The sequence below is a fragment of the Macaca thibetana genome, chromosome 19 (genome assembly GCF_024542745.1).
Source record: "Macaca thibetana thibetana isolate TM-01 chromosome 19, ASM2454274v1, whole genome shotgun sequence".
NCBI classification, from domain to species: domain Eukaryota; kingdom Metazoa; phylum Chordata; class Mammalia; order Primates; family Cercopithecidae; genus Macaca; species Macaca thibetana.
In genome coordinates, this window is record NC_065596.1 from 33,770,545 (window position 1) to 33,797,725 (window position 27,181).

Below are 27,181 nucleotides of genomic sequence, written 5' to 3' on the forward strand. Positions count from 1 at the left end.
AGGCTGGGTCATATATAAAGAAAAGAGAATGAGCTCATGGTTCTGGAGGCTGTATGGGAAGGTTCTGCAGGCTGCATGGGAAATATTGCAGCATCTTAGTCTAGGGAGGCCTCAGGGAGCTTTTACTCAAGGCAGAAGGCAAAGAGGGATTAGGCATTTCACATGGCAAAAGCAGGGACAAGAGAGTGGGGAGGCAGGTGCTGGACACTGTTAAATGCCCAGATCTCATGAGAACTCACTCACTCTGGCAAGGACACAACCACAGGGGAGGAGCCTAAACCATTCATGAGAAAAGCGTCCCCATGATCCAATCATCTCCCACCAGGCCCCAGGTCAAACATTGGGGATGACAGTTCCACAGGAGATTCGGGCGGGGACACACATCCAAACTATATCAACTCCCATCTCATCTCTGCAGAGAGGCGAGTCTACACTCCATCCCCAAACCCCAAGTATTGCCTAGACCTCAGGATCTTTAAATCCTGGTGAGTTGCTGAGCTCCCGTCCACACCCTGGAGCCGTGCTTGCCTTCCTGCTCCCATCAGAGATTAAAAGCAAGAGCCACTGACTCTTTCCAGGAGCTGTCCCTGGCACTGACACTTGGCTTCTTGCAGTTCTCCCCGTCTGAGGTGGGCTTTTAAAAATTCCACGGATACATGGAGAGTTTGGGTGACCCATCCCCCACAGCCACACTGCATACTCTAGTCCATTCCCGGACTCACAGTGAGCCAGGCTGTTCTTAGACCTCACTTATCCTTGGCCCCACAGAGGCCAGAATCTCCAGTCCTGGTTTCCACTGAGCTCCCTGCCATGGGAGACTGAGCTGCCCATCCCCTTTAGAGACACAGAATGAGATAGCCTGGGCTTATGTATGAACATTTTAAACATGCAGAAAATAGTGTATGTTGTTCAAAATATATGGTTCTAGGTTAAAATTTAAAATGATGGGAAGGGCAAACAGCAAATTATGTTATTTGTTTTGGATGTACACGTGTGATAAAATGAAAGTGCTAGGAACAGAATAAGAAATGGAGAAAGAGGGAGAGGTAATTAGATGAGATGTGATTACGTCACGATTAGGTTAGCCAGGGGGAGTGACTGCGGGGCTCTGGGGCAGTATAAATGCCAGCAGGAGAACGGATCTTCCCCTCAGTGGTCTTTGCTCCCTTCATCGTGGAAGCCCCACTGTGAGGAGTAGAGTTCGCCGAGGGTCCACTTACCTGAGTGGCTCCTGGAGGGAAGGAAGACAACAGGTTGTCCATTACTACTTTGGGCCTTGGTTTATTCCAACAGGAGAAACAGAAGAGTGAGAAACCTCTGTGGTGGGTGGTTTTAGATGTTGAGGTAAAGATTACTTAATTGCTTAATAGTATTTCTTAAGATGGAGCCTGATTCAAAAAACGTTTCAGAAATTGTAATGATCGAAAAAATATGTATTAAAAAAACAAAAAGAAGAGAAACAAAAAACAAAATAAAAAAATTAAAAACAAAATTTTAGTGATCATACGAAGGTCAACGATTGCAAGGAATGCTCACCCAGCACCCTGAATTGTGTGGGTGCCGGATGAGCAGTTATGGAGACTTGGTGCCTCGGACAGACGGTTTTTAAATAAGAGATTTCTTCACTTGTCTTTTATATCAGTACACTCATTGGCCTTTGCTAGGAGCTGGTAAAAATTCAGGGCCCTGAGCCTCTGCCCATAGAGTAAGCCAAGAAAGACTTAGGCTGCGAGCACCCAATCTATAATGGTGGAATAAAGAATGGTTCTACTTAAATATGTAGTTAAAAATGTTTCTTTACCTCTCAATTTTGGTGATTTGGATTTTGAAGAGGAAAGCACATTTTATTCTAGATTTTCTAATGTGTTTGCCCCCAATGTAGCATTCCCTGATCACTTTTTTTTTTTTTTTGGTATTTTCATGGCAGTGTTGTCTTCTTTTTTTCCTAATATGATCTATGAAGATGAATTTTATTATCTTTCTGTGGTAACCCGTGGTAATGTATCCTACTACTGCTTTCAAATAAAGAGCACGTTTTCCTGTCGTATTCCATTTATTTTTTCATCTGCTCCAACTTATTGTTTGATTGACCATTTCCATCTTTTCACTTTTGTAATCTCATGTTGTTCCGTCTCTATAGACCTGAGCACTTCCCCCAAATTTTATCTTTTTTCAATCATGTTGTGACAAAAAAAAAAAAAAAAAAAAAAAAAAAGGCCCGATTGAGATCCCAGGAGAGGGCTCTTTGTACTCACACAGGAAGAAATTCCGTGCGAGTTGCAGAGAACAGTGAGAAGAGGGAGTTTACTGAAAGCTACTACATTCCAGAGTAGGGCGACCTCAGAATGTGACCGGAAAATGCACCGTCTTTTTTTTTAAGTTGTTCTGATATAGAGGTCTTTTCCATGTGAAGATTTCACTAAGCCGTGTCTACATGCGGTGGGCTGACAGCATGACAACGTTTAGTATTCTGTTGACTTAAAGAAAACTCTCCTTGACATTGTAGCGTGTGAGTCAGGAAAGCATAGCTATCATTATCTTGAAGGCATCTAACTTTGAATATGGGGCATCTGGACATTTTGCTTTCATAGGAGTCTGTCTTGCAAGCATTGCTATGCTGCTTCCTCAGCCGCAAACGTCTTAGGACCTGGGTGGTGACTGGCCAGGACTGTGCCTTGCTAGTTTTCAGATGGAGTTGATTTATAAATGGTGTCGCCCTCACTCTCCTCTGCTTCTGTTGCCCTAGCACTGTGGTCATTTAGACAAAGACATTTCCCCTGAACCCAGGTTTTCCACTGCTCATCAGTTTGGACATGAAAGGGCTTTACCTGTATTTTCTTTGCACTTTCTGATTTCCACTTGAATATCTTATTTGGTCTTAAGGACTTTGATTGCAGAAATTTCAGACAATGTGCTTCATAGTTTAAAACATCCTTATATAATATAAAATGTAGGTATATCTAATTTTGGCAAACGGACTACAGATTGATAAGATATCCAGTTTTCTAATATATTAAATTTTCTTTGAGGCCAATTCCATGATCAGTTTTTTCCAGATGTTTGATGGTATACCATGAGAGTCCCTAGAGGAGGGACCTGCCTTGCATGCATATCAAACATGCTAAGTCCAGCGAACAATTCTTTTAATAGATCACCTGCTTTTCTCATTCATATTGCTGTCACGTCACTGACAGAGGAAGGTTGCACCCGCGTAGTTTGAATGACAGAAGGTGTGAGTTTACTCCTAGGGACACGGTGGGCACAGCAGAGAGATGAGGCTGACTGCATCCTGCCCCTGGGAGATTCCAGGGGTAGGAAAGAATCAGCGTCTTGTTTTCTTCCCTCCACAGGGAAACAGAATCCCTCGGGCAGGACCAGCAGTGATGGACCCCAACACTCTCTCCATGGAACGGGGGAAGCAGTTCTTAAAGCAGTGTGGGATCCCACAAAGAGATGTGAGTGCGGGAGCTGCGGGGTCACCTGGGAGGCAGGTGGAATGCGGGGAGTCCAAGCCTAGGGGGACGGCTGAAGCAGGCTCCCCGCCCAGGATCGGGTCATAGTCAGGGTTTCACAACCTCCAAACGTGGGCACTAACCCGTTAAAATCGATTTGCAATTCCTCTCAGGGACACGGGAAAATGCCAATGCCACCGCCCCTTAGTTCCCACCTGGGAACAGCAGCTCTTCCCGATACCCTGGGCTGTCACTCTCGGTGCCACTTGAAGGTCACCAGCAAACTCCTCACCGGCTCTGGAGTAAAGAACTGTGAGATGGCCTTGCATCCTCATAGCTTAGCTCCCGTGCATGTGTGAGAACATAAGGAGTTTGGTTTTGCATTCCTGACTTATTCACAGAGAATATAGTCTCCAATCCCATCCAGGTGGCTGCGAAAGCCTTTAATTTCTTCCTTTTATGGCTGAGTAGTATTCCATCGTGTGTGTATACACATCACAGTTCCTTTATCCACCAGTTGATTGATGGGTATTTGGGCTGGTTCCGTATTTTTGCAATTGCGAATTCTGCTGCTGTAAACACGCACGTACAAGTATCTTTTTCATATAATGACTTCTTAAAAAAAAGAAACCAAGAAATATGACACTGTCTAGCATTCCCTTTAAAGTCTGAGGAAGTTGGGAGTTCCTCCTCTCCTCTGCCAAGCCTTCCTCCTGCCTGCAGAGCTCAGGTTGCCTCTCCATTCTCCTTTCTCGGCATTAGATTGACTTGATGACAGAGAAATGGGTTGTTCTTGCCTCTGTGGAGGTTCTTCTGCGATTTCCTCTGAAGCCAGGAGAGGATCCGACCGTCCGCTGTGTCTCAAATGAAAAATGCCAGGCTTTAGTGGGCCGGCCCCCCACAATTTCACAAAGATGTGGATACCAAGAGGAGAGGTAAGACAAGTATTAGGGAGTAAGGATGGGACGGCCTGGGGGACTCCCCAAGCACAGTGTGGGCTCAAGGTTTCTGCTGAACATACCTAGAGGCTTCCATCTTGCATGTCCCCCCATGACATGGGCTGTGATGTGTGCGATGCCTGCCGTGAATATGCACATACGTGTCAGCGTCGCAGGATCCTCAGAGGGCTGGTCCTGGCTTGGCTTTGTGCCTGCCTCTGTGTGAAGAGTGGCGTGTGGTCACAGGGGTCTCATGTGAACGTCACGAGTGTCCATAGGTTGAATATGAAAGCTTTGCAAAGCTTTGAGCTTCTGGTAGGTTTTCTGAGTGAGAAGCTATTCTATGAAAATAGCGGGTTTTCTGGAACTAGCTGGAATAAAAATCACTAGTTGTTAGCTATTCATCTCTTGGCTTTGATTAATATTGTCAGAGGGTTTCAGCTCTGAGGCACTGACTGCACACAAATTCAGAGCCCAGAAAACTTTTATGCAAGGCTGCAAATCTCACTTCTCCCTCTAGAAATCAAGCAGCCTTTGGTTTATAAAATCTGTGTCCTGTTCTGGGAGTAGGCCAGGCTGGGAGAGAGTCACAAAATAGCACAACTGGCACCTGGGTTCAGAGAGGACCAAGTTACAGTGGGTGTGACTCAGTGGCCAGTGCGTCCCTCCATCCCCACTTGGGTAAATAAGGGTAGGAGGGACTTTTGTCTGGTGTCTGTGTAATGTTCTCTCTCTTTCTTATGATTAGGAAATCCAACAATCAATTAATAAAGAGGACTGATCAGAAGCTCAAGGACCTGCCACAGATGGCAGGTCATCCTGTCCGTCACCAGGCTCAGAGGCCCCCCACAGCCAAGAACCCACAGAAGCAGCAGAGGAGACCCGTGGGGCAGAGGACACCAGCAGAGGAGGAGGAGTCCAGGGTCAGTGGGGGCTTGAAAATGTTGGTAACCAGTGGACACCAGAGTGTGGGCTTGAACACGGGAACCGTGTTTATGACTTGGGGGTTCCCATGGACTCGGGCCGACAGGTCAGTGCTCTCCTCCCTGGCAGACTGGCCCATTCGGAGTCTCTGAGGCGCAGTCTCATTCTCTGTCCAGTGTCACGTCCAGCCCGGTGTTTGCCGAGTCCTCAACACTGGTTCATTATCTTCACTCTCAGACACGCGCGTCCTTCCTCCTGGGATCCCTGTTAAATGGGCTCTGGGGAGGACGATAATATCTTGAGTTTCCTGGCAACCAACAGCCCGTGGGCCTATGTCCCCCTCCTAAAATAATCCATCTCCAACCCCCAGGTCGTGCGTGAACCTTCGCAGGTGCCTGTGATTGCTGTTGACTGGCTGCTCTCTGTCCTCCTCCACCTGCAGGTGAAATGCAAGAACTGCGGGGCCTTTGGGCACTCAGCCAGGAGCAAGACGTGCCCTATTAAGACGTGGAGTGGGGCCCTTCCTCTGCAGCCCCTGGGCTCACACAAGGAGAAGGAGAACCTGCAACCAGCAAAGCCCCAGCTACCCCAGGCTCCAGGGCCCTTTATGAGGAATGACAGAAAAGAGGAGCAAGGTCCAAGGTAAGGATTTTGCAGGGTCAAGGACTAGCCATGAGGTCAGTGCCTCAGGAGCTGGTGTCTCCCCTACTCTTTCTGTGCAGCCTTCTCTAGGCACACACAGGAAAGCTCCAAAAGCAGGTGGGCAGGGGCCGCTGCCTCCCAGGGTCCACACTCCGAGCTTATTCCAGCGCTGAGAGTCTCCAGAGGGCAGGGGCTGTGGGAGACCTGGGGATGTTGCCTGTGGTAGGCAGAGCAGCACCAGGGTCTGAATGAACTTAGGGACCTGGGGCCATGGCCGGGCAAGTAGGGGGAGCTTCCTGTAAGCGGGGCTACCTCTGAGATGAGAGAAGGGGCTGTCCTGGCAAAGTTCATAGAGGCCTGAATGTCTCCTTCATCCAAAGCAAGGGCTGGGCTGGGTTCCGGGAGGGCGCTTGGTTCCCAGTCACTGGTGTGGGCAGGAGGATCAGGCGGGTCCGGACAGTGAACGTGATTTCTTCCACAGGCCCCAGCAGCAGCAGAGCAAAGCTCTGACGCAGACATTTCCCAGGAGTCCCCAAGAGAAAACAGAGGGAGCCTGGAAGGAGACAGTGGAAGCCAGTTTCTTCCGGGTGAGCATTCTCCGGCCCCTCCTCTGTTTCTCCTCTGGCTCCCCTGATTCCTTCACTTCTGTGCCCCTCACGGGTGGGGATCATGTTTAAACCTGGGCTGCCCTGCAGGAGAACTGCGCTACCCGAGGACTTCGCATACTCCAGTTTCCAGCTTCTTCTTCTTCTTTTTTTCTTTTCTTTTTTTTTTTTTTTGAGATGGAGTCTCACTCGGTTGCCCAGGCTGGAGTGCAGTGGCACCATCTCGGCTCACTGCAAGACTGCAAGTTCCACCTCCCGGGTTCACGCCATTCTGCTGCCTCAGTCTTCAAAGTAGCTGGGACTACAGGCATGAGCCACCACCCCCGGCTAATTTTTTGTATTTTTAGTAGAGACGGGGTTTCACCATGTTAGCCAGGATGGTCTCCATCTCCTGACCTTGTGATCCGCCCACCTCGGCCTCCCAAAGTGCTGGGATTACAGGCGTGAGCCACCGCGCCCGGCCTCAGCTTCTTTGTTTGAAAGTTGGTTTCTGTGCCTTTATTTACAAGTTGGCCAGCAGATGCTGCTGGGCGCATTTCAGTGCCCGTGGGGAGTGACTGATCAGATGTTTTCGGGGTACGGGCTGCAGATAAGGTGTCTCCTTCATTTTTATACATGTTCTTACATCTGCTTTCAAAAGGAGCTGTGCCATTTCCAGTCTCCACGTTGTGTGGGGGAATCGATATTCCCTTGATATTAACAACAGACAACATAAAGACAGTTTTAATTTTCATATGTGATAGTCCCAGCAAACAGAATGGTAGGCCATCTTTCCCCAACACTATTCCTGAAGTGACAATTCTGCATCTATTCAGTGACCATGTGTACATCCTTTTCTGTGACATTTAATTTCCTATGTCCTATCTCTTTTGTAGGGTCTTCCCTATATTTGATCCTGATTTAGATGCAATCCCAGTGCATGTTATTCTCCTCTGTTTCTCATGTCAGTCTGTCCTAGCTTGCTTCTCGTATTCACACAGCTTCTGTTGTGATGTGGTTGCACATGTGAGTTCCCTGCTTCAGAGAGTTTGGAAATTCTACTGCTGAGCTGTCTCACGTGGGGTGCTTTCTCCTGCAGCATCCTACAGTGCCTCTGCCTGTCCACGGCACCAAGAAGAGATCTGCCCTGCGCCCTGTGTCCACAGGTCCACCGCCTGTCTACATACCTGGGATGAGATTACTCTGCCCTTCGGGTCACAATGATCGAGCTGAACTGAGCACCTGTGGACCCACCAAGGGACATGGCGGGGACATTACTGCCTCCCTGCTCCCTGTTCTGAAGAGCTCCCACCAGAACCGCACTCTCAGTGCCAGGCCGCCAGCCAACAGGGCTGACGTGTCCTCCCACGGTGCCCCCCAGCCTGCCATGAAGGCGTCCGCGCTGGGTCCCGGCCTTAAATCCCAGGCAGAAATCAAACGTCCCGATGCAGATGCAAAGCCCGGACCACAGCAAGTCAGACGAAAGTGTGGCCAGGACTCCAGAACCCAGACGCCAGGAAAGCAGCCTGCCGCCGTCCCCACCCAGACCGTCCAGAACCCCACAAAGAAAGCAAGACTCAGTTCCTTCCCAAGCCCCGCACTGAGAACTCAGTTCCCGGATGTGGGCACTGTGCGGACACTCCAGCCTCCCTTCACGGCAACTGGACTTGGATCCAGACAGGCACCCAAGCCGACCACAGAGACAGCAGCCACCAAGACAGCAACCCTGCAGCCCAGAGTCAACCTCCAGCCGCTACCCAGCTCACCTTTCCTGGGCCCAGCCCAGGGCTGCCCCGTCCTCCAGCCTGGACCACCCATTCACGTTCCAGGGAGGCCCGGCAGTGTCACCTTCATGAGAGGGCACGAGGGACAGGAGAGCCCCAGCTTCAGAACGCCTCCCACATCCCACCCTCCTGAGAACTCTGCTTCTGCTCAGAGCCCTCACGTCTCAAGGGAGCCTGAGGGGCGGTGTCCCCAGGTCTCAAGGAGTGTCCTCTATGAGGACCTTCGGGTCACTTCCTCCTCAGAGGACAGTGACAGTGACTGAGGCCCCCAAGGCAAGAAGACCCGGCTTCAAGCGCATGTGACTTGGAAGTGGCTGAAAGGCTGAGAAGCGGAGAGGCAGGAAGCAGCCCTGTGCGGGCTCAGCACTTCCCTGGCGGCAGTACCTGTTCAAACATGGACCCCAGATACCATCGGGGATCAAGAAACCCTGCCTATTTACATTATGTAAATTTAACCTGCATTAAAATGGGGCTTATGAAAGTGTCCTATACTTTTCTTTTTCAATTACATATAATTATATGAGAAACTGAGTCAACATAAGCAAACAATGTTCCACTAGTGTCAATAGAAAGCTTTGAAACTCATCTGAGGGAGGGAGCCAACGACTGAAATTTGAGTAATTCTGGGCAAAGGGCCCTTCGACGGTAGTGGAAAACCTCAGTATCTACTGACTTAAGAATATTTGACTGTGAAGGAGAGTTGTAGAGAGAAACACTTAGCCTTGGAAAAATGGGGAATTTGTTTTTCTTGGAAGAATGTGGGTTTTTTTAACCAGTGAATTCAAACATTTAAGAAACTGTTCTTTTTTATACCATATACATTTTTCCAGGATATCAGACAAGAGAAATACTCCATTTGTTTTATGAAGCTACCTAGACTCTGATTTCCACTGTGATAGGGAGGGCATCTCAGCTAGTGCACGTGTGAAGTTGAGGTACCAATATTCTCAATGTTGGAGTGATTCAGTGGATTCAATAACTTATGCAAAGCATATCACGAGTGGCACATGATAAAATGTATCTTACTATTATTATTATTATGTCACAAGTAGTCAATAGAGTAACTTCAAGTTTTTAAATGAATTTCACTTCTAAGGATGTATTCTACTAGCCTTGGAACTTTTGTTATTAAAAGTCATTGTAAAATTCTGTTTGGTTAATTTCTTTCCATATGAATAAAATTCGTTGAACCATGACATGTCTTACAGGTGTTTTGAGTTTTCCTTTTCACCTCAGGCCAATTTCCTTGCATTTCAATCATCACGTTTCATTTACTTGAACAAAGAGGACTGGGTGCCCACAGACCTGTAGCTTCTGAGAAACACAGACCCTCAGGCACAGGCTGCCCCTGCTGAATCAGTATCTGCAGCTGAATAACAACCCCAGGTGTTTCACAGGTGGGTTAAAGTGGGATAAGCACGAAAATAAACTGACTCTCAATTTGGTTGCACATTGGAATCTCCTGGTGAGTTTCAACCACTGCTCCTGGCTGGGTCCCACCCTTGGAGAGAGTCATGCTCTAAGTCCCCTGTGAGGCTGGATATAGGGGTGGGCAGACCCTGTGTGGTTAAGTCAAACATGGTGTGGAGGTTAGGAAACACTGGAGGGAGAGGTGAAGGAGAGGGTGAAGACAATGCTTCCCTAACCCGCCTCCTCCCCTTTTCACCTTGGGAAGAAACCCTCCTGAATCCAGAAAGATCAGAAGGCTCTGAGGGTGGGATTTCAGTCTCAGGAGACCGTCCCTGTCTCCCCAGGACCTGGTCCCTAAAACGCAGTGGGTGGAAGCCTCCAGGCTGCCTCGTGGATGGTGGCTGGAAGCCATGAAGATATAAAGAGTGATCTGGAAACTCAGGTTGAACTCCTCCAGCGTGCTTTAGTCTGGTGGTTTTTAAATATACGTTACGTGAGAGCCACCTCTTCAAGTCCGGCCACCCAATTTGCTGTACAAACAGTTTCCCTGATACAGAAGTTACGCTCTAGCCGGCTGTACCGCATGATCCCAGGCAGCCTGAGGGAAATGCAGGGGTGTAGACGAGGCGAGCATGGGGGCTGCCAGGGGAGAGGAGGTTTTCTCTTTTGTTTCTTCACACTAAGTTCTGTGAAGCTTCCTTCTTCCGCTTGTACTTTCAGCATCCACATTGCTAATGGTCTCCTCCATGAAGTCAAGCCTCAGTCTATTTGTGCCCCGCCCACCTCCTCGCGTCCCTTCGCGGCCTCGCCCAGGCCCCGCCCACCTCTTCGCGGGACTAGCCCAGGTTTGGCTTCGGTCCTGCGCTGATTGGCACAGACCCGGAAGCGGATGGCGTGGTCTGAAGGTTGAACCATCGCGTCTGCGCTTCCCAGTTCTCTTGGCGCTGCTATACCCGCGACGTGGGGTCCCCACAGACCGACTCCTGTTTCTTAACCCAGAGCAAATTGAGACGTCCGGGTGGGAGTCGGTGAGTCGCCTCCTTTTGAGTTTAAAGTCGCCCTGAGGCTGGTCCCGTCCCCGGTCTTTCTGCAGTGGGGCTGTGCAGACACCTCCTGTCGCCAAACTTCCCTTTGCAAAACCGTTCCTGACTCGTCCTCCCGCCTCGCGCTGTTTCAAGTCCTCACCCGCGAGCTGGATTCTCGCCCTGCTCCAGAGCGCCCCCCAGTCTCGCTCTCCTCGGCCCCTGGAGCGCGGCGCTGCAGCCCCAGTGCCGGGGGTCAGGAAAGCACTCCACACGGTGGGAGTAGGCCCGAGCGAGCGTTTACAACTTTTTGGGGGATTAAAATATTTCTTTTGAGGTCCCTATGGGCTACCCCTTATCTGGATGAAGGATCTGGCCCTTGGCCAATGAAATGCTGAGGTGAATTGGCCTGAGGCCAGAGCAGATGGGTGCCCTATGCAGATGGAGGGGTGGCCGTGCTTGGCCGTGGCCACTCCTGGGCTCTCTCGCTTTCCATCTGAGACGTGGTGGAAATGGGAGGGCTACAGGAGAGTAGCCTTTGTTCCTTTGTTACTCCGGGTGGGGAGACGGGGTTTTTACCTTTGGTCTAGTTTTGCAAAGTTTACGGTAATTGGCCTTAGATTGCCAGAGCCAGGACCCAGGTGTTTCCTTTTCTTCTTTGTTATTGGAGATGGTCTCTGTGCCTACGTATCCAGTATGGTCCAGCGCGGGCCGTCCAGTCTCAGTGAAATTCTGGATGAGCCCAGGCAGTCTGTAATTTAGAAAATGTACTTAATGGGCCCTTTTCAGTACGATTTAAGCCTCACCAAGTGACTGGCCTTGTTGTGCTGTTGTACAACTTCTGTCCTAGACAATTGAGCTTTCTTACAGGGGTGGTGAAGTTTTTTCTTTCCTTAGCTACATAGTACTGTCTAATAATTGAGGTTTATAGGACCTAGAAGTTGCTAGTTTGGGCTTTCTGAACTGGAATTGTGTCAGGAACTGGATCAGTGGGCACCAACTCTCGGGCTTCCTAAGGCCATCTGTCTCTGACAGTGGCTCCTCCACATACATAACAAGAAGTAACAGTGAGGGAATGAGCTACATTTTCTGCTAAGTACAGAAACAAGTTCCTTCCCTTTTTTTTTTGGAAGCTCTGGTGCTGGCAGATTTGGCTCATTATAAAAGGCTTGAAACACTGGTTTGGGAGAGCGCATGTGGACCTCCCCTCGGACTAAAATGGCAGCTTGGGGGTTTAGCCTTGTCCTGTTGATCCTCAGGGTTACACGTTCTCTTGTTTTCTAATGGGAGTGTAGGAGATTAGTGCTTATTAGTTCTAGTGGGTTACAGTGACCGGTAGCACAGGAGAGGTTGGCTTCTTTTTGAAGGTGAACCGGGTCTTTTTTGTCCTTTTCTAAGTACCCTAAATAACACATGGCCAATAGGCACAATTTTCACAGACCTCTGCATCATGACAAACGTATTTATTTTCTACTGTGTAGCTCCTTTCTTAGTTAAGAGATCCACATCTTAATCTTAGCTTGTTACTATTAATGGCTGCACAAGCATCAAATTTAAAGTTTCTTGTTTGGGGATTCTTTTTTCTTCTGTTCTAGTTATTATTTTACTTGTATCACCTAGGAAAGGACCAGTTCTTAATCTTATTTGAAAAATGGTGGTTGCAGCGGGCTTGATGGGTTATAACACATATCAGGTTGGTCATTTCCTGGGCTACATACCTTGTACTGAATAGCATTGTACAAATAAGTTCCTTTTAACATTCCTGTACATTCATAATAACTATAGAACAGAAAGATTGTTTTAATTTGCTGTCCTATCTGAGTGACTTGATGAATACACTGGAAACAGTCCTTAGTTTGAGGAAGGTCAGTTGAAGCCTTTAGTATACAAGTCTAAAATTTAAGAAAAATGAGTCCCGTGATGAGCCTCCTCATGCTCCGGCCGTGTGTAGACCGGTCAGCTTCCGGGTGTGACTGGAGCAGGGCTTGTCGTCGTCTTCAGGGTCACTTTCAGGGGTTATGTGGGCTTGGTCTTGCCTCCCAGGTTTCAGCTGCGGGTTTTACACAGCAGTGGTGGATCCAGGCTGGGATCCTTCTACCTTCATGGCAGTGGGTGTGGTCAGGATGACGGTCTGGGGTCTTTTCCACTGTGGGTGCAAAGGGGCTACATTGCAGTCCTTGATCCACACTCGATCACCTGGGGAAAAAGAGTGAACTGGGGAGAATAAGCTAACGGGGCATCTGTCATTTACCTAGACTGAAATCATTTGTATAATTTTTCCTAAGGCCTGTAACCATCTCTGTAACTCAATTTCACCTAACTCGGGGAGTGCCCGGGAGTCCCTGTAGTATGGGAGGGGGTCTATGATATAATATTTCATAGGGGGAATATCCTGTTCTCTTGGAGTACACCTAATCTTAATACCATAGGGAGAACCTGTATCTATTTTAATCCTGTTTCCTGACACACTTTCCTTAAGCTATCTTTGATAGTCCGATTTATCCGCTCCACCTTTCCAGAACTCTGAGGTTGGTAGGCGGCATGCAGTTTCCATGTGATCTTTAATACCTTTGCCGTCTTCTGTACTAAGTCAGCCACAAATGCCGGCCTGTTATCTGAGCCAATTCATAAGGGCAGTCCAAATCTAGGAATAAAGTCTCGAAGAAGCACACGGGTTACTTCACAAGCTTTCTCAGTTTGTGTGGGAAAAGCCTCCACCTACCTAGAGTAGATACACACGAGAACTAGTAAATACTTGTTACTTCTACACTTTGGCATTTCTGGGAATTCCACCTGGAGATCTTCAAAGGGGGCTGCTTCATGAGCTTGTATGCCGCCAGAACGGCTGAACCCTGCCTCGCATTGTGCTGTCGGCAGGTAACACACTGCTGCGCCATGGTTTTGGCAAGGGCTGACAAATGCTAGATGTAGAAGTATCAGCCTAACAACTTTTCAAGTGACTCCTGACCTAGATGGGTGGTTTCATGCACCCCCAGTACAACTGCGGCTCCTAGCAGCTGTGGCACAGCTACTCTCCTATTTGGTAGCAGAATCCTTCCTTCTTCCACCTCGGTTACCTTAGTCATGCACTGCAGAGGACACCAGCGAGCTTCCACCTCGGTTGCCTTAGGGAACTCCAGAGCTGACTCAGAAGCTCTAAAAGCAACAGCCACCCCCTACTGCGCACCAGTCACAGCCCCCCTGCTCCCTCAAGCACCTGACCTCGTACCTAGTTATTCTAAAGAAGAAAAAGACTTTCTCCAGGCAGAGGGAGGACAAGTCATGGAAGAAGGACTTCTTTTAAGGGCTTGCAACTCTAAGGGGTCCACGTGAAAGGGTCATGATAGATCAAGCAAGTGGGGTACATGACTAGGGACTACATGCATCAGCTAACAGAACAGAACAGAACAGAAAGTTTTGCAGTGCTTCTTGATACAATGTCTGGAATTTACATATAACATAAGTAGTTTAGGTCAGGGGTTGATATTATTATTTTTATTTTTAACCACCAGGGCCAGGTGGTGGCGCCAAGGCCATCTGGCTATCTTCTGTTTCTAACTTTTTGCTTTCTCCCTTTTCTCCTGTCTTGTGAACTAGGCAAGGGGGAGGGAGGAGGGCAACAGGAGAAGTAGTGGTCTTCCTACCTCAGCCTCCAGAGTAGCTGGGACCACAGCCACGCACCACCACACCACGCTGATTTTTGTGTTCTTGATAGAGACGGGCTTTCACCATGTTGCTCAGGCTGGTCTCCAACCCCAGGGCTCAAAGGATCCAGTCTCATTGGCCTCCCAAAGTGCTGGGATTTCAGGTATGCTGTTTTATCAAAGATTGCTATTGTCATAGGATGGGACCCACACTCAATAATACTTACAGTGGTGCTGGGGTCCTTGTCTGTGTCCAGCATTAAACATCAAGGCAGTTTCCTCCATGTTGAGAGCTGAGATCAGCCTGTGATCCACAGGGAGGTGAGGGGGCTGTGCTCTGTGTGGGGTTTGGTTAGGGCCAGATCTGTGCCCTGGAGATCTGTGCCCTGCTGCAGCGTGTGTGTGTGTGGACTATTCCAGGAGGGGAGCAAGATCTGAAAACAGGTCAAAATTACCCTTGTAGGTCTTGCTGTGGGACGTTCTTATCTCTGCATGACCTCTGGTGCAGTGGGTAGCAGAGGACCATCTTTCTCCCGGGTGAGGTCTCCCCCATGTGTGTGTTTTGTCACAGGAAAGGAGTGAATGGTTTCTAAATATTAAATCTCTGATGTTTTTTCACACACAGGATTTCCAAAGACTCATGTTACATGAGGAAGCCACCAAGAAGAGCAAAGAAAAGGATCCAGGGATGGCTCTTCCTCAGGTGAGTGATATTCCTCGGTGGATTCTGCTGTCTGTTTCCTTTCTGAAATGCCAGGTATTGTGGTAGCCAGTCTTCTGTGAGTCTGAAGTGTCCTGCCTCACACGTTTGCTGGCACTCACCCATGCTTTTTCTCAGTCCTTGTCATCTTCACTTAAATTCCATCTCCTATAACCTAGTGAATGAGCTTGGGAAGAGGCTCCCCTGGGCATGGTCCTGGGAAGGGCTCACACCAGACATGGATGGAGATGGGCTGTGGACCCCGTGCTGTCAGTGATGTTGGGCGGCAGGGATTGTTCAGCGGCCACATCTGGGTGCACATTTAGCTCTTTCTGGACCAGATAAGAGAAACTGTATATGAAAGTCATACATTAATGTGCGCTGGTATCTGGTAAATTCTGGAAAAGGAGACAAACTAGGGGAGATATTTTGTGTCTGATTTTGTAATGCATTTGAAGCTACACTAGTGAGTCAATATGTCTCTGACTCCAAACCTTTTGTTTTAGGAGACAGGGTGTCACTCTCGGGCCTAGTTTGGAGTGCAATGGCACAATTCTAGTTCACAGCAGCCTCGAATTCCTGGGCTCAAGTGATCCCCACATTAGACTCCCAAGGAGCTAGGATGACAGGCATGCGCCACCATGCATGGCTAATTCTTTTATTTTTTATTATTTAGAGTTGGGGACTTGCTATGTTGTCCAGGCTGGAGTGCAGTGGCACAGTCATAGCTCACTGTAGCCTTGAACTCCTGGCCTCCAGTGATCCTCCCACCTGAGCCTCCCAAATTGCTGGGATTATAGGTGTGAGAAAGCCCAGCAGGCCTCTGCACTTTCAATGGCTTGGAATAGAATCGAAAGTGGAGATAAATGTCAGTGACAGAGTTCGCTTTATTCCGTCATTGACTTCAAATTATAAAATCAATGTAAATATCTAAATGCAGGGGATTCTTTAAATCATTCTCAGCACTTTGACCCCACAGAGACTGTTTTTTTTGTTGTTGTTTTTTGTTTTTTGTGGGTTTTTTTGCACGGACTCTGATGAAGCAAGCATTTGAGGTAAAAATGATTATAAGTTTGCTGTGACATAAGAGCACAACTTATGTCGTTAGAGAGGATGGAGCCATTCTTTTTCTACCCATTATTATTAAATGATTCTTTTGTTTTAAACACCACACACTGTATATATGTGTTGTGTAGTAAAAGTCCAAAGAAAAGTGCACTTACGCATCCCCTATCCTGTCCAACCTTCCATCCGTCCCCATGACTCAATGGGGAATCACTGTTGAAGGTTCTGTGACAAGTCAGTGCAATCCTTTATTGTATTCATACATCGTTATGAGACTTTAGAAAAAATTATTTGATGTTTTTTTTTTTTTTTTTTTTGCATGTTTTTTGAGACAAGGTCTCACTCTGTCATCCGCCTGGAGTACAGTGGCACATTGCAACCTCTGGCTCTCAGGTTCAAATGAGTCTTAGGCTTCAACCAACTGAGTAGCTGCAGTTACAGACACGTGCTACACTCCTGGCTAATTGCTGTATTATTAGTACAGGTGGGGTTTCCCCATGTTGGCCAGGCTGGTCTCGTACTCTTGGCCTCAATTAATCCTCCCGCCACGGCCTCCCAAAGTGCTGGGATTTCAGGTGTGAGTCCCGCTTCCAGCCTGATGAATGTTTTGTCATGGTATTTTGTCCTGCAAGTTCTGAAAATTTTCATGTTTCCAAGGTAGAAAACAAGATAGCTTGCCTTTTAAATCTTCCTTGGAACTTTCTCTGAATGAAGACACGTGAGTCCTTCACAGTTTTGTTTCGTTTCTTTTTGTTGTTATTGTTGTTGTTGTTTTTAGATGGAGTTTCATTCTTGTTGCCCAGGCTGGAGTGCAATGGCACGATTTCAGCTCACTGCAACTTCCACCTCCCAGGTTCAAGTGATCTTCCTGCCTCAGTCTCCCAAGTAGCTGGGATTATAGGCATGCGCCACCATTCCCAGCTAATTTTGTATTTTTACTAGAGACAGGATTTGTCCCTGTTGATCAGGCTGGTCTGGAACTCCCAACCTCAGGTTATCCACCCATTTCAGCCTTTCAAAGTGCTGAGATTACAGCCATGAGCCACCGCACTCGGCCTTTTAAAAAAAAAAAAATTATTATTTTTGAGTTGGTCTTGCTCTCATTTTTTTGAGATGGTCCAGCCCAGGCTGGAGTGCAGTGGCATGATCTCGGCTCACTGCAACCTCTGCCTTTCATGTTCAAGCGCTTCTCCTGCCTCAGCCTCCCGAATAGCTGGGACTGCAGGCACGCGACCACGCCCAGCTAATTTTTGTATTTTTAGTAGAGACGAGATTTCACCATGTTGGCCAGAATGGTCTCTATTTCTTGACCTTATGATCCACCTGCCTCAGCCTTCCAAAGTGCTGGGATTACAGGCGTGACCTACCACGTGCGGCCAAGCCCAGGGCTTATATAGAAAACATCATTTGCAATATATGTACTTTTTCTTTTGTTTGTTTAGAAGGAATCTCACACTGTTGCCCAGGCGGGATTGCAGTGGTGTGATCTTGGCTTAGGGTAACCTCCGCTTCCAGAGTTCAAGCAATTTTCTTTACTCAGCTTCCTGAATCGCTGGGATTACAGGCACCCCACCACCATTCCCAGCCAGTTTTTGAATTTTTAGTAGATACGGAGTTTCGTCGTGTTGGAGAGGTTGGTCTCGAACTCCTGACCTTGAGTGATCCATTCACCTTAGTCTCCCAAAGTGATGGGATTACAGGTGTGAGCCAACATGCCTGGATTTATTATATATAGAGAGAGATACACATACACACATATCTATATGTGTATATATAGATGTGTGTGTGTGTGTGTGTGTATATATATATATATATATATATTTTTTTTTTTTGAGATGGAGTCTTACTCTGCAGCCCAAGCTGAAGTGCAGTGGCATGATCTTGGCTCACTGCAAACTTTGCCACTGGTTATCAAGTTATTCTTCTGCCTCAGCCTCCCAAGTAACTGGGACTAGAGGTGTGCACCACCACACCTAGGTTTTTTTTTTTTTTTTTTTTTTTTTTTTGTATTTTTAGTAGATACGGAGTTTCATCATGTTGCCCTGGGTGGTCTCAAACTCCCGAGCTCAGACGATCCACCTGCCTTGGCCTCCCAAAGTGCGGGGATTTTAGGTGTGAGCCACTGTGCCAGGCCATATATTTTTTATATTGTCCATAAAACTGAGACTTCCGCAGTGACTTAGGGGATTTTTAAATCTATCATGAAAAAGTACAATAAAACGCAACTATACAGAAAAATTTTTCAAAAATACCTTAATGTGGATTTGTCAGAACACAGTCTTGGATCAAATCAATACTCATTTTCTCTTTTCTCATTTCATGTGAAGGTGATAACTCAGTCCTCCATGTTTTGTGGAAATGTGTTTTTCATTTTAGGGACGCTTGACTTTCAGGGATGTGGCTATAGAATTCTCATTGGCAGAGTGGAAATGCCTGGACCCTGTGCAGAGGGCTTTATACACGGCCGTGATGTTGGAGAACTACAGGAATCTGGAGTTTGTGGGTGAGGAAAATGTCCCTCTAGACATGAGGAATCTGTCCTTGTCTATCTTGGCTCTTCCTGGTTTTGTATTCTCTTGTGATGTTGCCCCGTGCATGCTTTTGATGTACATGTCATTGTTTTCTGCAGTGATGACCCTCCTATCTGTCATGGGTAGCTTCTTAGAGCTGTCTGTTTTTACATAAAAACAGAAAATTCATGAACACTTTGACTAATACAATTGAACATCATCCTGCTGTAGGCAGAGATGTCCTTGGAAGCCCTGAGCAGAATTGTCAACGTGGTCCAGGATACGAGATAGAAAGCATGACACTGACTGACAAGTGTTTCCAGCTGTGGTTCTGGTTTTGTTTTCTTTTTCTTTGTTTGTTTTTAGATAGAGTCTCCCTCTGTTGAACAGGCTGGAGTGCAGTGTCATGATCTCAGCTTATTGCAACCTCTGCCTCCTGGGTTCAAGCAATTCTTGTACCTCAGTCTCTCAACCTAACTAGAATTACAGGCACATGCCTTCATACCTGGCCGATTTTTGTATTTTTAGTAGACGTAGGGTATCACCATGTTGGCCAGTCTGGTCTTGAACTCCTGGCCTCAAGCAATTTGCCCGCCTCAGCCTCCAAGTGTTGGGATTACAGGCATGAGTCACCACATTTGGCCTTTCTTTCTGGTTTTTGAGAACCATCACAGAAGCGTCTCTCGCTGGCACTGTGACAGTGTTCATCTCATAAACTAATGATCATTTTCTCTAAGCAGCAGTCACTGCTATAGAAAATTTCTCCTAGGGAGGACATCATTCAGGCTTACTGCCTCATACATATGAGGCTCTTGACTGAACTCTTTTTTTTTTTTTTTTTTTGGACACAGAATTTTGTTCTTGTTGCCCAGGCTAGAGTGCAATGTCATGATCTCCACTCACTGCCACCTCTGCCTCCTGGGTTCAAGCAATTCTGCTGCCTCAGCCTCCCGAGTAGATGGGATTACAGGCACCCACCACCACACCTGACTAATTTTTGTATTTTTAGTAGAGACAGGGTGTTTCTAAACTTTGAAGATCACATTTGGGAAGTTTAAGTATTGCTTTTTGTGTAATATTTACACACTTCAATATTAACTATTATTTACCCTCTGTACTTAATTGGAAACCTATTGGTGTTTATGTTTTTTAGATAGCTTTTTAAAATTCATGATGGAGTTCTCATCAACTGGGCACAGTAATACCAGAGAAGGGTTCCACACAGGGACATTGGAAAGACATAAAAGTCATCCCATTGGAGATTTTTGCTTCCCAGAAATCAAAAAAGATATTCATCACTCTGAGTTTCAGTGGCAAGAAGTTGAAAGAAATGGCCATGAAGCACCTATGACAGAAACCGGAGAGATGACGCGTAGTACAGACCGATATGATCATAGTCATGCTGGAAACAAGCCTATTAAAGATCAGCTTGGATCAAGCTTTCATTCACATCTACCTGAACTGCACATACTTCCGACCGAAGGGAAAATTAGTAACCAAGTGGACAAGTCTGTCAGTGGTGCTTCCTCAGCTTCAACATCCCAAAGAATTTCTTGTAGACTCAAAACCCATATTTCTAATAAGTATGGGAAGAATTTCCTCCATTCCTCATTATCCACACAAATACAGGAAGTACGCATGAGAGAAAAACCTTGCCAATATAATGAGTGTGGCAAAGCGTTTAATTATAGCTCACTCTTAAGGAGCCATCACATAACCCATTCAAGAGAGAAACAATATAAATGTGATGTATGTGGCAAGATCTTTAATCAGAAGCGATATCTTGCATGTCATCGTAGATGTCACACTGGTAAGAAAACTTACAAGTGTAATGAGTGTGGGAAGGTCTTCAGTCAAACATCATCTTTTACATGCCATTGTAGACTTCATAGTGGACAGAAACCTTACAAGTGTAATGAATGTGGCAAGACATTCAGTTGGAAGTCATCCCTTAGATGCCATCGTAGACTTCATACTGGAGAGAAACCTTACAAGTGTAATGAGTGTGGCAAGACCTTCCATCAGAAGACATCCCTTCAATGCCATCATACAGTTCACACTGGAGAGAAAGCTTACAAGTGTTATGAATGTGGCAAGACTTTCAGTCAGATGTCATCCCTTACATGCCATCGTAGGCTTCATACTGGAGAGAAACCTTACAAGTGTAATGAGTGCGGCAAGACCTTCAGTCGGAAGTCATCCCTTATATGCCATTGTAGACTTCATACTGGAGAGAAACCTTACAAGTGTAATGAGTGTGGCAAGACCTTCATTCGGAAGTCATCCCTTATATGCCATTGTAGACTCCATACTGGAGAGAAACCTTACAAGTGTAATGAGTGTGGCAAGACCTTCAGTCAGAAGACAACCCTTACATGCCATCGTAGACTTCATACTGGAGAGAAACCTTACAAGTGTAATGAGTGTGGCAAGACGTTCAGTGAGAAGTCATCCCTTAGATGCCATTGTAGACTTCATACTGGAGAGAAACCTTACAAGTGTAATGAATGTGGCAAGACCTTCCGTCGAAATTCAGGCCTTGTAATTCATAAGGCAGTTCATAGTGAAGAGAAACCTTACAAGTGTAATGAGTGTGGCAAGACCTTCCGTCAGAAGTCATACCTTCAGTGTCATCATAGACTTCATACTGGAGAGAAACTTTACACATGTAATGAATGTGGCAAGGTTTTTAGTAGAAGACAAAACTTTGCACATCATCATAGACTTCATACTGGAGAGAAACCTTACAAATGTGAGGAATGTGACAAAGTTTACATTCGCAGATCACAGCTTGAAACACATAGGATAATTCATACTGGAGAGAGATCATACAAATGTAAGGTTTGTGACAAGGCTTTCTGGAAAAAGTCATGCCTTGTACACCATAAGAGAGTTCATACTGGAGAGAAACCGTACAAGTGTAATAAATGTGGCAAGACCTTCAGTCAGAAGTCAAATCTTCAGTGTCATCACACACTTCATACTGGAGAGAAACCTTACACATGTAATGAATGTGGCAAGGTTTTTGGTAGAAAAGCACACCTTGCGCGTCATCATAGAATTCATACTGGAGAGAAACCTTACAAATGTGAAGAATGTGACAGAGTTTTCAGTCGCAAATCACACCTTGAAAGACATAAGAGAATTCATACTGGAGAAAAACCATACAAATGTAAGGTTTGTGACAAGGCTTTCCGGAGTGATTCATGCCTTGCACAACATCAGAGAGTTCATACTGGAGAGAAACCTTACAAGTGTAATGAATGTGGCAAGGTTTTTAATCAAAAAGCACACCTTGCACAACATCAGAGAGTTCATACTGGAGAGAAACCTTACAAGTGTAATGAGTGTGACAGAGCCTTTAGTGGGAAGTCAACACTTATTCACCATCAAGCCATCCATGGTGTAGGGAAACTTTACAAATGTAATGATTCTCACAAAGTCTTCAATAATGCTACAGTCATTGCAAATCATTAGAGAATCCATAAAGAAGAGAGATCTTGTGAAGGGGGCCACCTGTTCCACACCTGTGGGTGTTTCTTGTCAGGTGGGATGAGAGATTGAGAAAAATAAGACACAGAGACAAAGTATAGAGGAAGAAAAGTGGGCCAGGGGACTGGCGCTCAGTATACGGAGGACCTGTGCTGGCACCAGTCTTTGAGTTCCCTCAGTATTTATTGATCACTATGCTCTACCATCTCGGTGAGGGGGATGTGGCAGGACTATAGGGTAATGGTGGGGAGAGGGTCAGCAGGAAAACGTGAGCAAGGGACTCTGCGTCAGAAATAAGTTTAAGGAAAGGTGCTGTGCCTTGATGTGCACGTAGGCCAGATTTATGTTTGACTTTACACAAACATCTCAGTGCAGTAAAGAGCAGTATTGCCGCCAGCATGTCTCATCTCCAGCCATAAGGAGGTTTTATCCTATCTCAGTAAATAGAATGTACGATCGGGTTTTACACTGAGACATTCCATTCCCAGGAAGGAGCAGGAGACAGATGCATTTCTCTTATCTCCACTGCAAAGAGGCCTTCCTCTTTCACTAATCATCCTCAGCACAGACTGTTTATGGGTGTCGGGTTGGGGGACGGTCAGGTTTTTCCCTTCCCATGAGGCCATATCTTAGGCTGTCTCAGTGTGGAGAAACCTTGGACAATACCCAGACTTTTTTGGGCAGAGGTCCCTGCAGCCTTCTGTAATGCATTGTGTCCCTGGGTACTTGAGACTGGAGAATGGCGATTACTTTTACCAAGCATACTGCCTGCAAACACATTTTTAACAAAGCATATCCTGCACAGCCCTAAATCCATTAAACCTTGAGTCAATACAGCACATGTTTCTGTGAGCACAGGGTTGGGGCTAGGGTTACAGATTAACAGCATCTAAAGGCAGAAGAGTTTTTCTTAGTACAGATCAGAATGGAGTTTCTTATGTCTTCCTTCTTCTACATAGACACAGTAACCGTCTGATATATCTTTCACCCACAATCTGAAAAGTGTAATGTGGCAAATTTTTCAGACATCGTTCATAACTTATAGTTCATCAGCGAACTCATACTGGAGAGAAACCTTACAAATGTCATGACTGGCAAGGTCTTCAGTCAAGCTTCATCCTATGCATAACATAGAAGTCATTCAGGAGAGAAATCTCACAAGTGTGATGATTATGACAAAGCCTTTACTTCACATTCACAAATCATTAGGCATCAGAGAATCCATACTGGACAGAAATCTTACAAATGTCATAAGAGTGGCAAGGTCTTCAGTCTGGGTACTCCATGCAGAACATCAGAAAATTCATTTTTTGAGATAATTGTTTCAAATAAAATGAATATAGAAAATCATAAAGCTTTAATTGACATTAGAGTCAACTCCGCATTGACTTGAGTTTGAGTTGACTTAACATTGAGTTCAAGCATTAATTGACATGAAAAGTGTTAATGTTAAGAAGAATGGGCCAGGTGCAGTGGCTCATGCCTGTAATCCCAGCACTTTGGGAGGCCAAGGCAGGTAAATCACTCTAGGTCAGCAGCCTGGCCAACAGCCTTGAGCCACTTTACCCAGCCTGGTTTCAATTTTTATTTTTTGAGATAGAGTCTTGCTCTTGTTGCCCAGGCTGTAGTGCAATGACATGATCTCAGCTCACTGAAACCTCTGCCTCTTGCATTCAAGCAATTATCCTGCCTCAGCCTCCTGAGTAACTGGGATTAGTGGTGTGCGCCAACACCATGCTAATTTTTTTTTTTTTTTTTTTGAGACAGAGTCTCGCTCTGTCACCCAGGCTGGAATGCAGTGGCCAGATCTCAGCTCACTGCAAGCTCCGCCTCCCGGGTTTACGCCATTCTCCTGCCTCAGCCTCCCAAGTAGCTGGGACTACACGAGCCCGCCACCTTGCCCGGCTAGTTTTTTTGTATTTTTTAGTAGAGACGGAGTTTCACCCTGTTAGCCAGGATGGTCTTGATTTCCTGACCTCATGATCCGCCCGTCTCGGCCTCCCAAAGTGCTGAGATTACAGGCTTGAGCCACGGCGCCAGGCCAATTTTTGTATTTTTATTTATTTTTATTTTATATTTTATTTTATCTTTGTTTTGAGATGGAGTCTCGCTCTTGTCACCCAGGCTGGAGTGGTGTGATCTCACTGCAACCTTTGCCTCCTGGGTTCAAGCAATTGTCCTGCCTCAGCCTCCTGAGTAGCTGGGATTATAGGTGCCTGCCACCACGCCTGGCTAATTTTTGTATTTTTAGTAGGGGGTTTCTCTATATTGGTCAGGCTGGTCTCGAACCCCTGACCCCAGCTGATCCATCCACCTCGGCCTCCCAAAGTGGAAGGATTACAGGCATGAGCCACTGTGACTGACCTTTTTTTTTTTTTTTTTTTTTTTTTTTTTTTTTGAGCCTGTTTTGCAGCCTTTGCAAAAATCAGGGTTTTCCCACGAGATCACGAAGATTTTCACATAAGGGACTTCTGACCATTTGTGTTGGTGTTGCTGTTGGCAGTAAAGGTCAAGCGGGAATATGGTAATAGCATTCAAACTTCCCCCCTTTGGCCACGTTCCTGCCTTTCTAGTTGATAGAAAGGCCAAACTCAGTTACTTGGGAGGCTGAGGCAGGAGAATCACTTGAACCCAAGAGGCAGAGGTTGCAGTGAGCCGAGATTGCACCATTGTACTCCAGCCTGGGCAAAAAAAAGTCTTAAAAAAAAAAGTCATGCCTCTTCACCTCTTGTGGTGTGTGCTTGACTCGTCTTCTCGCCAGGTCTTCTCACAAGACTTTCAGGATTAAGCGAGTCCTGACCAAGAAACAAAAGCAAAATTGTCCCATTTCCTAGTGGATTCGCATGAAAACTGGTACTAAGGTCACAATTATGTTACCATATCAAGCTGAAAATGTCACCACTATCTGGAGAGTTGGATATGTTTTATTGGGAATATATTTTTTATCTCTGAATCTGTTATGAATGCATTTGTTGGCTGGGTTCGGTAATATGTGAAACATTTCATTTCAAAAAAATGTCAAGTGAAGTAATTCAATAGAGTACCTTACTCTTTGTTTTGTTTTTTTGAGATGGAGACTCCACTATGTTCAGTGGATCACACCTGTGGTCCATGCATCTTGGGAGACTGAGGTGGAAGGATTGCTGGAGACCGAGTCTCCTGGAAATCTTCTAGTCTCTTCTAACCCATTTCATGACAGACCCTTGGACTCTACTTTGTCATCTACCTGTGACCCCAATTCCAGTTATTCCACCTTTCCACACCGAACCAATATCTGTCTTACATGTTTTGATTGATGTATTATGTCTCCCTAAAATGTGTAAAACCAAACTGCAGGCTGAACACCTTGGGCACACGTCGTCAGGACCTCCTGAGGCTGTGCCCACGGGGGCATTTTTAACCGTGGCAAAATATATTTCTAAATTTATTGAGACCCAGTAGATACTTCACAAGTTCATGAACACAGAAAAAATCAAGAGAGAACAGAAAAAAAACTAGATGTAATGGAAAGCACAAAATCGGGTCAAAAATGTGAACTCCTTCATATTTATTCAACATAAGGAAATGCTCTTCAACTTTGTGTGGAAGATAGATTACTAATATTTGATTAAAATAAAAACCCATTCTATGTAATGTTAGCCAATTTAGAACTGCAAATAGTGATCAATTATATGTATGTATGAAACTTCCTAATATTTCACTTGGTATTGCTATTACTACGTTCTTGGAGTAGGAGCTCAGTCTGTCAGATACATTACAGGAGAGTGGTGTCTCTCCATAGTTGGGCTTAGGTCTCTGTGTTGCATGAGTGGATAAACTGTTAAGCAGGAACCTAGGAGAGCTAGAATGACAAAGTTCATGTCCATTAAAGCTAGCAAGACATATCCCTACTGCGCATGCATGAGTCACGGTTATAAGATGTTTACGGTTAAGGGAAGCATCTTAATGATACCTGTAAGGACAAACTCCTACAGAAACACGATGTCCAGACGACCCAATAGCCCATGACAATGTTTGCTTTTAAGATAGCAGGCTGGTCTCAGACTCCTGACCTCCGGTGATCCGCCTGCCTCGACCTTCCAAAGTGCTGGGATTACAGGCGTGAGCCACCACACCCGGCCAAAGATAGCTTCAAACCAACAAAGTAATAAGTTTTGTCACACTGTCAGCCCACCGGCAGGGAGACATACCTTAGCTTTTACTTAGGCCCCTATGTAAGAAAAACTTCATGAGTAGGCGTTCCCCCTGCTTTCTAAGGACGCCCTGCTGTGTAACTGGTAGCTTTCAATCAACTCTCCTCACTGCACTGGGACACTCGCCTTGAATTCTTTACTGCGCAAGATGCAAGAACTCTAACATGAGGTGTGGACTGTGACCCCGTTTTAGGCAACAAAATGACTGAACGTTATACAAAAACAGACAGTTGATCTAATTCTCATAAAAATAGGAATTTCGTAGTCCTCATCCACCATGCCAAGAAAAGATCGACACTGGAGTCACCGTTCATGATAACAAAGGGGCTGACAGCTGGGAAACATGGGTGGATAAGGATGAGGCGCTCAGCAGCCGCCAGCTGGGATTAATGAAAAGGGCAATAGGATCCTGAAAGGGGGAAGACATCTTGTAAAACGATGTAAAAGCTGCAGAGCCACTGCGCCTGCGAGTTTCCCATGGTGAACCTGGGACTCCCTGATAACTGCACAAACTCGCGTGGGGATTTCAACATTCCGAAGCACCCAGATTCCTGGTGTGGCTGGACTCGGGGCTAGGGTGCTGCGAAAGGCAGGTCTGAAGCAGAAAGACAAAAAAAAAAACAAAAACCGTCACGTGAGTCAGCCCCGGGCGCTGCGTGCAGAAAAACCCTGGATGGGTCCTGGACCCTGTCTGGGCGGGGCCTGGACACTGGGCGGGGACAGGCGGGCGGGGGGTAAGATCAAAGAGGGGGCGGGGCCTGAACAGGTGCTGGGTCAGGGCTAGAGGGTGGAGGCCGCTGTGGGTGCAGGGCCTGGAACGG

At 46.3% G+C, this 27,181-nt stretch overlaps 2 protein-coding genes across 16 annotated transcripts in view; both read left to right on the forward strand.

Moving 5' to 3' along the window:
• The window catches only part of LOC126943010 (zinc finger protein 845), a 223,377-nt gene that overhangs the window by 76,705 nt on the left and 119,491 nt on the right, over positions 1–27,181 (forward strand). For 5 of the 15 annotated variants that reach the window (XM_050771247.1, XM_050771230.1, XM_050771227.1 and 2 more), the window contains exons 1-3: positions 10,623–10,762; positions 14,472–14,564; positions 15,026–15,103. The exons of 6 other annotated variants lie outside the window; for them this stretch is intronic. In XM_050771247.1, the coding sequence (XP_050627204.1) occupies positions 14,487–14,564; positions 15,026–15,103 (156 nt within the window). In that variant the 5' untranslated portion in view covers positions 10,623–10,762; positions 14,472–14,486. Of the gene's footprint in view, positions 1–10,622; positions 10,763–14,471; positions 14,565–14,863; positions 14,938–15,025; positions 15,104–18,541; positions 18,669–19,828; positions 24,699–27,181 lie in introns of those variants that run through there. 4 more of the 15 variants (XM_050771244.1, XM_050771245.1, XM_050771228.1 and 1 more) reach the window with 4 other exon arrangements.
• LOC126943050 (protein FAM90A27P-like) lies at positions 5,197–8,587 on the forward strand. The gene is made up of 4 exons (XM_050771409.1): positions 5,197–5,313; positions 5,757–5,956; positions 6,438–6,543; positions 7,640–8,587. Exons 1-4 carry the CDS (start codon positions 5,197–5,199, stop codon positions 8,585–8,587), a joined length of 1,371 nt encoding a protein of 456 aa, XP_050627366.1.

What these genes read in the sequence shown, in the direction of transcription:
- LOC126943050 (XM_050771409.1), top strand. Translation starts at nt 5,197, where the DNA reads ATGGCAGGTCATCCTGTCCGTCACCAGGCTCAGAGGCCCCCCACAGCC. An exon ending in CAGAGGAGGAGGAGTCCAGG is followed by an intron (nt 5,314 to 5,756) that starts GTCAGTGGGGGC and finishes CTCCACCTGCAG; the next exon opens with GTGAAATGCAAGAACTGCGG. An exon ending in AAAGAGGAGCAAGGTCCAAG is followed by an intron (nt 5,957 to 6,437) that starts GTAAGGATTTTG and finishes TTTCTTCCACAG; the next exon opens with GCCCCAGCAGCAGCAGAGCA.